Source organism: Lepisosteus platostomus, chromosome 20 (assembly GCF_059453375.1).
Source record: "Lepisosteus platostomus isolate fLepPlt1 chromosome 20, fLepPlt1.hap1, whole genome shotgun sequence".
NCBI lineage: Eukaryota > Metazoa > Chordata > Actinopteri > Semionotiformes > Lepisosteidae > Lepisosteus > Lepisosteus platostomus.
This window is the reverse complement of record NC_142630.1, coordinates 16,848,209-16,863,967: the sequence shown is the minus strand read 5'-3', so window position 1 is coordinate 16,863,967 and position 15,759 is coordinate 16,848,209. Positions and strand designations below refer to the sequence as shown.

Below are 15,759 nucleotides of genomic sequence, written 5' to 3'. Positions count from 1 at the left end.
AGCAATACGCTACTGGCACACCTGAAGGCACACTCTGTCCTGAGCACCACTTCCTTCACTGGCGGGACTCTCGCCTGGAGGGAAACGTGACGCTGCCGTGCGGCTTTCCGCAGGCTGTTGCGATTCGTACTTCCCCTTTTCTAAGCCAATAACAGTACTGGACGTTTCGCAGGAGCGCTGAGGATTCTGTTTCAGTGTTTTTACACTCCATTGACAGTTGGCTTCTTTCTTTATTGGCCAAACAAGGCCGTGGGGGAACCTGTCCGGCGGCCTCAGGCGTCATGACGTCAGCGCACCCGCGGGCCCGGCGCGGTGGGAGAGCCAGAGAGCGCTTCTCGTGACGGGGATTACCCAGGAGTACCACGGCCCCTTCGCGGACGGAGGAGGTCCAGACTCGGATCGAAGTGGACTGGAAACGTCTATATCGCCGATCCCCGGGGCGCTGTTTTACCTTCTGGACTGTTACAGCCTGAACAGTGATGATCGCTGGACTCTGAAGGTAGGAGCGCGACACCTCTCGGGGCGCTTTCGCGTGCCGTGGGTCTGTGCGTGGTCACGGACCACTCTACTTCCCCGGTCACTAGTGGCCTCTGCACGCGCCGGCGGCCGTTTTCGGTTCGCAACAGGCAGCTCGCTTCATGTCGCGGGTGGAAATGTTGAGGAGTGTAGACTTGCCTGAGGTGCGCCTAACCTGGTCATATTATTTTACACACCCCAAGAAGGCTCCACAGCCGAAACGTTGTGTTTCTTTTCTTCTCTTTTCAGCACGGAATAAACTTTTATTTTACGACAGCACTAGTTCTCCTTAGCAATGCTTTCTAGCTGACGGAGGCTGCGGTCTTTAGGGTCAAAATCAGTAGTAAACCTGGCTCTCAGGAGAAGCGTCCTTCGGAAAGCGCGGTGCGTGGAAAGGCAGTAGAAAAACAGAAGAAAATAGCTGAGAAAACAACACAACAGTTGCCGAAAGCGAGGCGATAACAGCAGATAACGGACAGACGAACGTACAAAGTTTCACACATCCCCTGAGAGGCGGGATCGCCAGAGCTCGGTGTGCGCGAGGCTCACAGCGCGAGGCGGCGCGCGGTCCCCAGGCCAGCGCGCCCGGGCAGTCGCGTGCAGCTCCGCAGGGGCGTTACAGATCCCGGAAGGACCACATCTCCCAGTCATCGGCCGCTGCCCCCAGTCGGGAGAGCACATCGGGGGCTCCGCTGATTTCAGACAGGCTGGAGCGGCCCGAGGGCGGGGATGGGTCATTGTAAACGCAACTTTTAAAAAGTCGTTATTCAATACGTGCTCGCGCCGGCCGCGGCGAAGATTCCTTTTCGCTGTAGCCAGTCTGTGCTGGGGTACAGTACCTGCACGTAATCACTTTACACTAATTAGCCCCCTCCGCAGCAGAAAAAGTCTCCTTTTATTTTTCTTCCCTCAAGAGCACGCGTGTCTCTAAAAGAGTTTAAAGAATTCGCTTGTTTTATCGGAAATGCACCCGAAGGTCTGATATGGGCGTGACGCGCCTATAAGATTGAGCTGGTCGTGTGCGTGTGCGTGGCCGTGGGGAGGGAAGTTATTCACCCAGAAGGCTCAATTTCAAGCTTCGGTCCTATCGCCAGGACCGACCCAGCAGGAGCGCGGAAGAAAGTTCAATTCTTCCTGCCTGTAGGGTTTTAAAAAAATTCACCCCCCCAAGGCACGGGGCCGGTTCGCACGACTCGCCGCTCCGGCTCCACGGCCGGGACTCGCGCCGCGCTGGGCCGGGCAGCGCGTGCGGGGTGCTCGTCACGGATGACGGTAGCAGCTCGAGGAAAAAAAAAAGAGCGGACGCGCTCGAGCCGCAGCTACTGCGGGGCCTCGCGCTGTCGCTCCTGTTGCACTTGGCGCTGCGCAGTCAGCGTGCGGAGCGCTGTGTCTGAGCAACACTGTGTCCGCAGAGGACAGGGGCTGTGTCTGAGCGACACTGTGTCCGCAGAGGACAGGGGCCGAGCGACCCGCCCGGGCTGGGCGGAGTTCCTCCGGGCTAGGAGCCAGGGGCTCGCTCTCGCTCTCGCTCCGTGGCGGCGGGGATATTCCCAAGGGCGGGACTGGATCTACAGCGCTGCCTTTAACCCAACAGCACTCTTCTGAGCACCACAAAAATGGTTTTAAATCCAACGCTTCCTTATTAACACGGGAACTTCACTTCCAAACTTCCGTGAGGGTCGGAGCTGGGTCAGCGCTCGACGCCCTGGGTAAGAAACCGACAGCGGAGAAAGTTAGAGAACAGTCCCGTACTCTCGGAGTACGGGGCGGGGAGTTATGTCGTGAAGCGATCTACAGGGTTGTGGTTACGCTGGTTGATATGGGAGGTCCTGTTGTTTGCAGTCTCGAATTTACTGTAAGGGCAGTACAAGAGCACTGGACGGTATTAAGAATTTGACAGCTCACGCTGCTGGTCTATTCAGATTTTCAAACGCGGGGCTTTTCAGCGACTTCAGTTAGAGCTTGCGATGTGATTACACAGTATCGACTAGCGCTTGAATTCGAAAGAGCGTCTGATCCCGCCGCCGAGCCCCTGCTGATCGCTTTCCGAGTGTAAGAGGTACCGCTCCGCTCTGCTTCTGGACGAGACTCGGCTGGCAGGAAATGCAGAGGTTCCGGCCCACAGCTGTGTGCAGCTGCGGACCGCGGAGACACGAGCGGCAGTGTTCCTGCTCCCGGCCGCACGGCCGCTGTCCCAGAGCGGGGCTCCTGTGGCCCGTTCTGTCACGGATCCGGGACTTGAAAATGGCACTGATGGTTATTGCGCATTCGGGGCGATGAATCTGGAGAGTTCAGGATAACGACCCGTGTCGTGTTTCCTCTCCTTTACAAAGCTGGCGCCCATGCGCCGGAGGCGCGCTTGCTTAGAAACGGGCCAGCCAGCCCGTCCAGAGCTCCGGTCCGCAGGGCTCTCGTGAAGAGCTCGGGAGAGGAGCTCGTGACACCCCAGGTCTCGAGCGCGAGAGGCCAGCGGCGCAAACCGGCCCGCCGTGCGCGGCCCGTTTCTGAGACTGAAAGCAGAAGCACAGTGTGAGCTGTGAGGCGGCCGCTCTTTATCACTGCGAATGATCCAGGGTTAAACTAGTCTAGAGATTTCTTGTGGGTTATTTTGTTCATTTTGGGAAAAGTGTGGCTTTAAATTATTTCCCCGTCTTTTAATAAAGATGTGAAAACAAGTTCCTGCTTGAATATGGCCGTGGAAAGCGCATGTGTCTGTAACCCTTTTAAAGTCTGATTAATGACACCCGCTGACCGCTGGTCGCCAGTGCTAGATACTGTTGAAGAGTGTGGGGTCTGGACAGGTGGATCACGTCCTGTTGCTGCAGAGCGGTCAGTCCGTCGGAGAGCCGGTGTCTCGGCCTGCCATGTCTCGGTGTCCCGTGAGCACCTGTCCCCTCTCCCAGTAAGCGCAGGATGCCCAAACCCGCAGGTGGGCCACGTTCTTGAGGTTCATCCACTTCCTGCTCACGAAGACCTCCCCGTGTCTCCGACTGGCCGCCCTGTCGGCGCGGTGTCCCGCGTCCCCCTCTGACCAGCTGTCGCCAGTTCACTGGGCTGGTGCTTCTCCCCATCTGCTGCCCACCACAGTGATGGTTCTGTGGCCTCATGTGCTGTTCTGCTCTGCTGCTGGGTGCCGTACTGTATGACCACAGCAGCTCGGGCTGTTTCCTGCCTTCCAGTCGGCCTCAGAGCAGGTAGCTGGTGCAACAAGAACTGGCTTCAGCACTCTGCTCTCCTCCCCACTGAGGGCTGGTGTGTGGGGAGTGTACTGGTGCACTCTGGCTGCTGTTGCATCATCCAGGTGGGGCTGCACACTGGTGGTGGTGGAGGGGATCCCCATTACCTGTAAAGCTCTTTGAGTGGAGTGTCCAGAAAAGCGCTATATAAGTGTAAGCAATTATTATTATTATTATTATTATTATTATTATTATTATTAACATGAACCGACTGGAGTTTTGTCCAGTGATGGGAGTTTATAGTTAGAACTATTCTGTTAGTGTTTTTTTCTGACTACAGTAGAGGGTCTTGGCGATGTTTTTTCTCTGTAGAATTTTGCTTTCCTTTCAGGCCTTTTTACAGTGGAATTCACCACCTATCTGTCGGCACGAATCGCGGGCTGAGAAACATTTGGCGTGTTTTCTCAGATCGCCAGGCACGCGGGCAGGCTCTCAGTCTCTGCGTGGCACAGGTGGCACCGATGGCCTGTGGGTGTTTCTCTCCTCATGCTGCACAGACTGTCCAGCTCGGAGACTCGCTGTCCAAAGCTCTTCGGTGCTGGGTGAGGTGTCGTGCACATTTTGGACATTTTGGACCTAGGAAGATCTAGGAGGCTGTGTGAGACGGGGATTGGGATTTTAATGTAGATTCTTAAGTTGTGTTCAAGCCTTATAGCAAATTGGCTAGATCTCATTAAGCAGTGTTAATAATTAACTTGCATTCATTTTCATCCCAGAGGATCGCAAAGTGCCTCACATACAGGAGGGTACACATTACCTCTCCAGCATCACTGAAGTGCAGCCCCCCTGGGCGCTGTGTGCTGGCTGCTCTGTGCCAGCGGCCCCACTGCACACCTGATCAGGGGGAGACCAGGGAAATTGCTTCACTAGCTGGATTTAGGGAGGTCTTTGGGGAGGCCAGACTGTGCAGTCTCAGAGTGGAATTTAGCCAGGACACTGGGGTTAACACAGCGACGTTTACACACTGTTCCACAGGATCGTTAATCACCTTGTTGGCAGAATCACCTCCAGCACCACAGTGTCTCCAGTCTTCGTACTGAAGCACTGGTTTGGACTTGTGGTCTGGAGGGGAAGAGCTACTTACAGCAGCAGCCTGGTTTTCTTTAGAGGACCGTCCCAGTACTGACCAGGCCTGGCCCGGTCTGGCCTGGCTGAGACCTGACAAGATCGGTTTAGGAGGTTGTGAATAAAAACACAGAGCTCACTTTTGGTCACCCTACCTCAAAGGATATTACCACCTCAGAAAGAGCTCAAAGAACACAATAGGAAAGATTCCTGGTCTCAGAGATGAATGTCCAGACGGTTTTAAAACGATAGACCTCTTCAGGACCCAAGGGGCTGTTTGCCAAAGGAGTGAAACAAGGACACAGGACACAGCTGGAAAGGAATTCATTTAGGGTGGCAACTGGGAAACACTGGTGTTTACACAAAGAGTTACAGGTGAAATGAATTGGCTACATTACTCTGCTCTCCTCCCCACTGATAGCTGATGTGTGGTGAGCGTTCTGGCGCACTATGGCTGCCGTCGCATCATCCAGGTGGATGCTACACATTGGTGGTGGTGGAGGGGAGTCCCCATTACCTGTAAAGCGCTTTGAGTGGAGTGTCCAGAAAAGCGCTATATAAGTGTAAGCAATTATTATTATTATTATTATTATTATCCGCCACAGTGACTGGGGCCCAGACTAGACTCCTTGAAGAATTGTTTTAGAAATGATCTTCTGCTCCCAGACAAACAGGACAGACTGAGTGGTCTATTCTCATCGGGGCGGAGCGGTGGCTCTGTGGCTCAGGATCTGTACCCGTTCCTGGAAGGTTGCTGGTTCATATCCCACAGCTGGCAGAGGAATCCTACTCTGTTGGGCCCCTGAGCAAGGCCCTTCACCCCAACTGCTCCAGGGGAGCTGTATAAACGTCTGACCCTGCGCTCTGACCCCCAGCTTCTCTCTCTCTATCTGTGTGTCTCATGGAGAGCAGGTTGGGGTTTGTGAAAAGACAAATTCTTAATACAAGAAATTGCATATGGCCAATAAAGTGATCTTATCTTATTTACAGCCTTTCTTGTGTTCCCAAGTACAGTAGGTCAGTCTTGATTTATGAAACAGATGTATATCTAAAAGTAAAAATATTCTAGCATTAATGCAGACAAAGCTTTATTACTGAGGAAAGCTCACGAAAACCAAACAATGGCTCATGCAGAAGAGCCCAGTCTGAAGTGATGTGAAATTCTGGGGCTCGTGGGGTGAAAGGCTGGCCTTCCCTTCTGCAGAACCCCTCAGCCTCCCTGTCAGCGGTGCTGTGAGAGGCTGTGTTTGAGCCTGAGCCCAGGGATGGCTGCGACTCTGAATGAAAGAGGCTGTTCTCCCTGTGCAGTGTGCCGCCCTGCTCAGTCCAGCAACAGTGTCTGCAGTGTCCCGCGCAGCTCAGGGGGCTCCTGAGGCCCGGCCACAGGGGAGCAGCTGCACAGAGATCTGTTTCATGTCAGACAGGAGAAAGAGGCCTTTTTATTTACAATTGGTCGGGCAAACTGACTGCTGCAGAGGAACATGCTCTGTGGAGTAGGCAAACCTCAAAGAAGGAAAAAGGAAAATAGGACTTTGATTTCTCTATAATTTCCGGGCTTGCTTCCCAGTACTGGAATACTGTAGTGACTTTCCAATCAGGATGGATCCCTGTCCTTTCCCTGACTCCACTCGGCCCATAGAGCCTCAGCCGCTGACCCCGGGCCAGAAGCTGTGCCGCGGTGATCAAGGACGTGATGGGGGGTGTGAGTGACTGGGGTCCCAGTTTGGGCTGGTTTTAATTGAGAGTTTTTTAAACTGAAGTTTAAGGCTCATATTTTCGCTTGCGGGCAGCAGGGAGGCGCAGTGGTTGGCACCGCTGCCTCCCAGTGCTCTGGGTTCAGTTCCTGGGGTGCCATCTGTGTGGAGTTTGCATGTTCTCTATGGGTTCGTGTGGGTTGTGTCCGAGTTCTCCAGTTTCTTCCCACAGTCCATAGACATCCTGAGAGGTTAATTAATTGGCTTCTGGGAAAACTGGCCATGGTGTGTGTGTGTTTGTCCTGTTCTGCTCTGCGATGGATTGGTGTCCCATCCAGGATGTATCCTGCCTTGTGCCGGATATTTGGCAGCTCGCCTGTGACTTTATTGTATAAAGTGGTTAGAATATGAATGGATGGTTATTCTGCTTGCCAAGAACATCTGCAACTTAAGAAATGTTAGAAGCAAGAGGGCATTCTGTCTGCATTCCTTGGTTGTCTTCAGCTGACAGATCCTAGGATCTGATGATGTGTGTCTCAAGACATGAGGCAATCGGCTTCTGCCTGACTGCTCTGTGCTGTGTTGCAGACACCTACCTCTCCTTGTGTAGAGCACTGCTCCCTGCCATTCGTACTGGATGCACAATCAGATCAGGATCTTCGAAACCCAGGAGTTACTGAGAACCTATGTGCACTCTACCTGAGCTGAAGTGCTGCTGCCGTCTCTGTGTTTAGTTATTTTCAAGTTCCAGTTGCTGACTAAGTAGCAGGTCTGCCTTCTCAGCATTTAGTTCTAGAGAGGTCTTTAACACGAGGGCCACACACTTTTAATTACACAGGGTGGCCCGTGCCGGTGGGGAACACTGATGCAATTCTGATTTGAACCTGGAGCAGCAGCAGCAGAACGCCTGTGATTATGGGATTGGTGGGTGTGGTGTGCTGGACAAGAGCTGGTCCCTCCAATTATACAGCCCGCGTGGAAATAACGGCGTGCGCTCAGGACGGTCTCCTCCTGTGCAGCATCACCCAGCAGGCTGCTGTTCAGTCAGCTGCACCAGGTGCTGCTTTGTCTGCTGTTCAGTGAGACAAAAAGCGAAGCCCTGAGAATCCCGCTCTCTGTCAACGAGGCCTTTTCTATTCCAGCTTCGACTGACAGAAGCTCCGTTTTGGGAGCTCGGTAACGTGTGCTTAATAATCCTGCAGCCGCAATGGGAGATAATTAAGAAAACAGGTGGATCCTTTATTCAGACAAGATGGGGCCCAAGTGAGCCCCTAAGAGAGAGAAGCTGGCTTGTGCTCGGCAGTGGAGGGAGTCGATGTACAAAGACAGGCAGGAGAGGACAGCTTAGAGCCAGTTCTACCCTCCCTCGTGCCTCTTGGCTGTACATCATCTCACTGGCAATTTCGTCTGGGTCTTAAAGTTTTTGAGTCTCTCTGAGCCTGTAATAGTGTCTCAGGAGATGCCTGTTTCATCTCCTGTGAATGGTACAGTGTTTGATGCTAATGGCCTTGGGCCCGCAATCAATAAAGATTATTTTGCTCATCCAATACTGCACATAATTCTTTTTTAGTGACGTGGGACTGCTTTCAAATTAAATTGGGATGCATTTTACACACAGAGATAACAATAAGACTGCTGCTGCATCGCAGCTCAACCCATTACGCCGAGATGCATGAGCTCTGTTGCTGTATGATTTTCTCCCTGCGAGAGATACTGGCTCAGTGGCTCAGCGGGACCATTCCCGGAGGAGGCATTGAACATAGAGAGGATTTTACCAGGAGGAGACCAGGAGCTCTTCAGATAAACCACAGGAGGTTTTTCTTAATTGTTGTTCCAGAGTGCACCTTGCGGTATGTCAGCTGACCATTAGAGTAGCACTCCAGAAAGGGTTGTGTTTTCAGACTCGTGTGATTCCTTTTTTAGGTAATGGCTTTTTACAGCTCTTCTCTGGTGAATTAGCAGTGTTACTGCGTAATTCCAGTCACTGACTAGGCACTTCAGTCACCTTGTAAAGCAAGATCAAGGGAGCCTGATGTCTTCTCACCCTGCATGGCCTGTAATAGCACAGTGTTTCCCTTCTTCCCTACTGACCACACAGCACTCGCCAGCAGTCTGCAGCACATCTACCCGAGCAAAACCCAGTGTGGCTCATACAGCAAGTACATAGATCCACAGGGGAGACTCAGACAACAGGAAGTCCAGTTCCCGATGGATCTCTAGTTCATCAACACAAAGCACGAAACCAGAATATTTGGATACTTGTTTTTAGAAGCGTAGCCTGTCATTTGATCTCGCGCGGCAGATTCCAAGCCGTGCAGCTGACGAGAGGGGCCTCAGCATGGCTCAACAGTGGAGGCCGAGAGAAAGATGTGAGCTCAGCGCTGCACTCTTCACTGTGTGCGAGTGTGAACAGGCTGGGCTCCATGTGGCATGGTGATAGCAGGCGGCACCAGGTGTTTCGTTGATCCTCGTCTCTGAAATTTAGGACTTGTTCTAGGAACAAGTGCCAGTGTTTCCCTCGGGGAGTCTAGGAGCTTGTCCCCCGTGTACTGAGATCTGGGGTGCAGCCTGCACTCCCCAAGCCCCAGCAAACCGCCCCCCCCCCCCCAACACACACACCTCTTCACCTCCCCAGAATGAACCTGACACTGTTCTATTTCCGTTTAACCAACCACATGATAATGCACCACTTAAGGTGCAACCAGTAATTAAAACGGAGGTAAAAGGGATTTCAGTAGCCAGGTAAGTAGTGTTTACACGATGAGATTGTGCGAGGCAGAGTTTCCATTGAGCACTTTATGGTTTTGGAGATTATACCGTTGTTGTGTCTGGATTGAGTTTTCCATCACGTCACAGTCTCTAACTGGAGACTGTATCATGTAGGATGTAGCTATTATACCAAAGGTGCTACTTAAGACAGGGTTATATATAGTAGAGCAGTGGAGTTTGGCAGAAACAGTGCGTGTCTCCTGTGGATTCACCGAGGTCTGCCTGCTGGAGTGTGGATCTCATGATGCATATGCTGTTCGGATTGAAAGAATGCTTTGGAATAAGGGGTGAGTCTCCTGCAGTTTCACAGAACCCTGTCCTTGCTTCGGGAATTGAGCAGATATTCTTTGCCTGTCACTGGAAATATCTGCAGGGACATAAAAAGTGTAACAAAATAGATCTGATCTTCAGTGATTTGGGCTCTCCAGGAACATGATCACTCAGTCTTCATCACTTTAACCTGGTAGATGCCTTCAGTGGTAGAAGGAGTGTTGTAAAAACGGACGTATAGCTACGTATCTGTTTAAGAGCAGTTCATTGCTTTGCTGAAACACCAGGGATTGTATCTTCAAATAAATGTTGTGACTGAATAAAGCTGTGAATGTTACTGTTGGCTAGGCATGCTGAAAAAGAAACGTGAAGATCCTTAGCCTTAAAGGAACAAGTACTAGGTTTATTCCATGCTGAAAAGAGAAGGTTATCTTATTTCTGGTAAGTCTGAGATAGTGAGTACTAAGGTCTTGAAAGAGTTGAGTGTGAGCTCAGACAGCAGCTGTTTTTCTCTCTCCTGTTGGATAGTACAGAGAAACTTGCTCCTAATAGGGACCGAGGGAGATCGGTGTGCTGAACAGCCCTGCTCTGCCTGGAGGTTTCAGGACAGGATTCCCAAGTCCCAGGTGTTTTAACTTCTCCAGCAGGCAGTTCTGATCGGGGCAGTGAGCTGTGAGATCGCTTTGTCAGGCGGTCTGCAGTACCGTAGTCTGAAAGTGGTAGAGTTGTAATGAAGAGGTTACTGGGGCATCTCGACGGATCAGATCAGGAACATAACTCTCCCCCACACCTCCACCGTGCCCCTGACAGTATTTCAGGTCTCTTCTTCGTGGAGGCAGCTCTTTGTGGGGGTCTGGAACAAGATATCCGCCGTGTTGATGAAGCCGATACCCTGGCTTCTTTCAAGACGTGGCTGGATGAGCTCCTCCAGTCAGGACAGGAGGCACTACTTTACACAAGGGGTGGTGGGAGTGTGGAACAAGATGCCTAGCAGTAGTGTGAATCCAATATCCTGGGTTCCTTTGAAAAATCGTTGGATGAAAGCCTCAGCTCAATTAGCTACTGACTATCAAACAGGCTAGATGGGTGTCCATTCGCTGATATCTGTTGTTTCTAATGATCAGTACATTTATTTAGTTAACTTGTTTGTCTGTTTTTGGACAGACGCTGCTGGTTGCATCATATGTGATAACATGTTAATTATTCTTCTTCTGATTAGTTAAACTCCTGAAGGGTGAATTCTTCATGCCTTGGAGAGGATAATCGGTGCCCTAATTCTTAATCTGGTGAATGCTTTTCTGTTCTGCTGTTTGGAGAGAGCCAGAAACCACTGCTGACTTTTTAAACTGTGGGCTCAGTAAGTGCTTTCTCGCTGCTTCTCGCCGCAAAGCAAAAAGTCAGAAACAAGTCTCTAAACCCACACAGGAGCGAGAGCTATATTAGACTGGCTGAGGTTTAGAGGATGTAGTTCAGATGGTTGTTATTAACAGCTTGTCTGTGAAAAGTGCTTTGATATATAGAGAGCAGCCCTGAAAATACAGGATGCTAAGGGGTCTAACATTCACCTGTTTTGTTTAATAATCTGAACAGAAATTCTCCTGTACCTAAGCAAACGTACATTCCAGTGCCTTTTGTAATTGCTGTTCTATTTTGCAAGAGTAAAAGGAAGAGAAAGCAGGAAAGAATGCACTTGCCGCACGAAGAGGTGTTTGTGGCGGAGTGTGTCAGGAGCTCTTTCTCCACAGGAGCCCCGTGTGCCCAGGTGGTGCTTTTTCTACACTGCAGGTCAGGCTCTGAAGAAAAACACCCCGAGGATGGACCTGGGGGGTTGAGCTGTTAGATTTTCATTTTATCTCATTTGTGTTTATCGTGTCTTTCTAGCTGGATATGCAGTGGGCAGAGGCTCAAAGTTCGGCTTGTGGCAAGTGGGTGTGTTCCCTTGCCTTGCACCTGGGCTCTGTTGCAGTCAGTCATTGATGTGGTGTGGAGCTATTTTCAGCACAGGCTCAGACTGTTGCAATCAGATGGCATAACACTTTGAAAACATGGGTGTGTGCGTGCGTGTGTGCGTGCGCTGTTAGTGTTCACTGGTCTTCTGGGCGTGGCGGAGACTGAGCCTGCCTGATTGCATCACTCTGGGTTGGACTGCTCCTCCTGGTGCAAAGACGAGGCTTTTCAGCAACAGAACAGGTTTTCTAGAGCAGAATCACGTCCAGTCTTGTACCGCATTACACTGTGGATGGAATAAGGCGTAAAATAATTCTGAATTCTTAACGTACACATGAATTGACCAGCATGAAGGTTTTGTCCTTTTTCAAGAGTGGCCTTTAGCTTTAAAGATAATCTGTCAGCTTTTTTCAGGGGCTGTATTACTGGCAAGCAGAGTGGAGCTGTGATCTCTTGCTCAGAGCTCAGGATCACTGTCAGGCAGGGTTAGTCAGATCTGAAACACACGGATCTTTTAAATACTGTTTAATTGAACTAATAAAGCTGCCTATCAATGCAGTTACGACAAAGCTCAGGTAGAATGAAGCATTAAAGATGCTGTGGTCTTGGCGTACTGGAGTTCTGCACCACTGGAAGGCTGTGTATCAGTGCTACCTGCTTTTTATTTTTGCCGTTGTTGGTACAAAACACTGGAACAGTGTCTCTGCTGAGGGCGACTCATTGTGTCTCTGCTGTCTTCGCAGGTTGTGTCAGGGCGGTGTCGCCGGACCACATGGCTTACACAGTGAGCCCCACTTCGGGGGGGTCCGTAGGCCCCCAGTACTGCGTCACCAAGGTGGAGCTGTCGGTCAGCGGGGAGAACCTGCTGGACAGGGACGTCACATCCAAGTCAGACCCCTTCTGCGTGCTGTTCCTGGAGGTCAACGGGAGGTGGTCCGAGGTAAGAGAGAGCCCCCCCCCCAGCATCGGGCATGTCTCCGCGCACCAGCCAGACCCGCGGCTGGCCTGCACTGGCCGTCTGCACCAGCAGATCGGGTGGAGATGCTAACAACAGCTTCAGAATTTTAATTAAAGTTCAGTTAAGTTCATGGAGGATGGATTGTGCACAAAGTGTGAATTAGCTAAGACACCAGGTTTAACACCCGAACTCTTGTGAACGGTACGCTGGGATCGTCAGCGAGCGAGTATGAAGAACTCTGCACAGTCGAGCGGCAGCACTGCGTCCCCCATCACCACACTGGAGTATTAGTGCAAGAGCACCGCCTTCTGGTCCACCAGCACCATGAGACAGGAGCCAACTGGTTTTCCATTCCAAACACAACAGGCTTTTACCGGCACCAGTATCATCTGCTGCATTTCTGATGCCTCTCAGAATCGGACACAGCCACCAGGGCAGGAGAGCAGGTGGACGTTTCTTGACAGTGGACCCGGTAGGAACCACCCCTGCGCTGCTCTCAGACCCAGCGGACAGGAAAGAGGAGCAGCTGGATTTCGGAAGGCCGCCCCCTGCCTTCTGCATGGGCGGGAGGAGAGGTTACTGCCACCCAGGAAAGGTGTGAGCCGGGTCTGTGCTGACACAGCTGCGCAGGAGCGCAGGCAAGACCGGAAAAGGGGGAAAAAACTAAGAGTGAGAAACCAAGAGGAGAAAGACGCAGACAACAGGAAAGAGCAGTAGATCAGCATGAATGATCATTCCCGAGCTGTGTAATCCGCAGGAAGAAAAAGCCAGTCAATCAGCTTGTCTTTTGTAGTAGAATTACAGGCCACTTGTTGCCCCAGCTGCATCAGTCTCAACAGGGCCAGGCTTAAGTCTTTTTTTTATTTTATTTTGACACATCTGCTACTTAATCTCCTGCTGCAGAGCCGCAGCCTCTCGTCTCGGATGTCTCGCGCCATCGGGCGAGCTAGGGCTCTCCGAGCCGTGGAGCCAGAGGCATCGGCTGTACGTTCCTGCTGCGGAGCCCGGTTTCCCGCGAACGTCCAGTCAGGGCAGCTCTTCGCCTGCGGAGCTTCTGGGGGTCAGCCGTGGCACCTGGGGCCCTCCTGCCGCCAGAGCAGCGGGTTCTGCAGGACGTGGAGTCGGTGGCAGAGTTTTACCGAGATCAACCCTTTAGAAATCACGTGGATTTCCTATAGAAATTCTCAAATCAACAGGGCATGCTAAGACTTAAGAGATTCTGTTTGTGTTTTTTTAGTTTATGTGAACTGCCTCACCCGTGCAGAGCTTAGACAAGTAACACTAGTCCTGCTGTCCAGAGATGACTGAATTTCCTCTCAGGCTTTGAAGACGCAGGAATGCGCTGGTACCATTTGGGGGGTTGAAGCCGAGACGAACAGCTGATCTCTGCGGCCGTTTTCCCAGCAGCGCCGCAGCCCTGTAAGAAGCCTCGTCACTCTGTTTGTGATGCAGATGCTTTCCCTTTGAAAACCTTCCATTTCTTAAAGCAAAATTCATCAACTGCAGAGAGAGCGCAAGAACATCTCCTTCTGCCCTAATTAAAGGGTCCGTTTACGTAACAGCTCTGTTTTCACTGGATTGAACTGCCCAGGTCCACCCAAAACAACAGAGGCAGCATTCAGGAGTGAGTCACCTCTGACCCTGCTGCTGTTTCTAGGCAACTGAACCAACGACTGTTGTGTGACATCACCCAGCCGCTTCTGGGTACCTTGGATTTCAGTAAATTAAACGTGCTGAGGCTTGAGAGGAAGGGGGGGCAGTGGTGGGATGAACAGCAGCACAGCAAGAATCAGATCATCTGTTTGGCAAGCTCGCTGTGCGAAAAGAAACCACAGACTAAGAGAGGATGGAATGAAATGATATGAGCTGATTGTTTGCTTTCCTCCGTGTTTTTTCTGTTACAATGAATCGGTCCGAAACCGGCAGGTGGGGGAGAGGGCATTGAGTCGTGGAGTGCAGGCGTGTGTGGTTTCTGTTCGAGGGCGCGTGAATCGGGGGTCTGTCAGGGGTCCTGATGTCGCACCTCTGCCGCAAGGTCTGCAGCCTCAGCGATGGCATGTTAGAGCCCAGATCTTCATGCAAAAGGGGCAAAAGATGAATCCAGATCTGCCAGTCATCGTAGCCCGTCACTGTTGGCCACACGTGTTCCCAGCTCACATTGCCTGTGGAACCTTCCCGCAGGCTTGTCAACAGAGCGAGCAGACTGGAGCACCAGAAAGGTTCCAGGCATCTCTTCTGTCCGATTCTGATCATTTGGAAGTTTGGCATTACCATTATTAATAATAATGAAGTAATAATAATAATAATAATAATAAGTAATAATAATGAAGTTTGGCATTACCATTATTAATAATAATGTTCACAGTAGCTCCTGGGTTTCTGGTCAGTGCAGCAGTACCTGACTGGAAGAGCGCTGTGTAGTGAACTGGCCTTACGCAGGACTGCAGCTGGTGTAGCAGAGGAGCCTCCCCATAGCAGCATGCTGGCTGGCGTGTGGGGTGTGCCGTAGATCTGGGGTGCTGCCAGTTCAAGCTGTGTGTGTGTGAAGAGCCAGAAGACCTGGCTGGGATCCAGAGTGTGAGATGGCGAGAGACAGAGGCACATTGTTCCAATGAGAATGGAGGAAAAAAACTACACAGCCTGGACTTCCCCCTCATAGATTCACAGCTTGTGTACCTGGGAATGCCTGGCTGTTTCGGTCCTTCTGGGCACAATTTCCAGACAGCATCCGGTGCACCAGTGTCCTGGTTACAGAGGGGGAACGACCAGACGATGTTACAGGTCCTACGCTCCTTGATTGTAGCCTGTCAAGGTCATCTGGGGGAATCTAAGCCGGTCACTCGTGGAGGAGAAGAAAGAAAACACAACGTTTTGGCTGTGGAGCCTTTTTTCGGGTGTCTGAAGGCTCCACATACGAAATGTTTTGTTTTCTTTCTTCTCTTTTCAGCATGGAATAAACCTACAGTATTACTTGTTCCTTTGTATCCTATGCATGCTGATGCAGCTCCCCACCTGAACTACTCCCTCTTAATACTGAATAAACCTCCAAACTGATTTTTTCATTTTTGTTTGTCTGCCCCCTTGCTTGTGGCCTCCTGCAGATCGGCCGGACGGAGACGGCGGTGAACAACCTGAACCCCGTGTTTGGGGTGAAGTTTGTGATTGACTACCACTTCGAGGAGATCCAGAAGCTGAAGTTTGCTCTGTTTGATCAGGACAAGTCGAGCACACAGCTGTACGAGCACGACTTCCTAGGGGAGTTCACGTGCACCCTGGGAGTGGTAGGCATCCTTCTTGGCGCTCA

General features: G+C 51.3%; 1 protein-coding gene across 3 annotated transcripts in view; it reads left to right on the top strand.

Annotated features, from left to right (window-relative positions):
- Positions 1-206: 206 nt before the first annotated feature.
- cpne2 (copine II) overlaps positions 207-15,759 on the top strand; it is a 39,909-nt gene continuing 24,356 nt past the window's right edge. Inside the window, exons 1-3 of one of the 3 annotated variants that reach the window (XM_088613849.1) lie at positions 207-499; positions 12,241-12,437; positions 15,557-15,736. In XM_088613849.1, the coding sequence (XP_088469975.1) occupies positions 12,270-12,437; positions 15,557-15,736 (348 nt within the window). In that variant the 5' untranslated portion in view covers positions 207-499; positions 12,241-12,269. Of the gene's footprint in view, positions 500-1,584; positions 2,226-9,446; positions 9,568-12,240; positions 12,438-15,556; positions 15,737-15,759 lie in introns of those variants that run through there. The other 2 variants (XM_088613847.1, XM_088613846.1) reach the window with 2 other exon arrangements.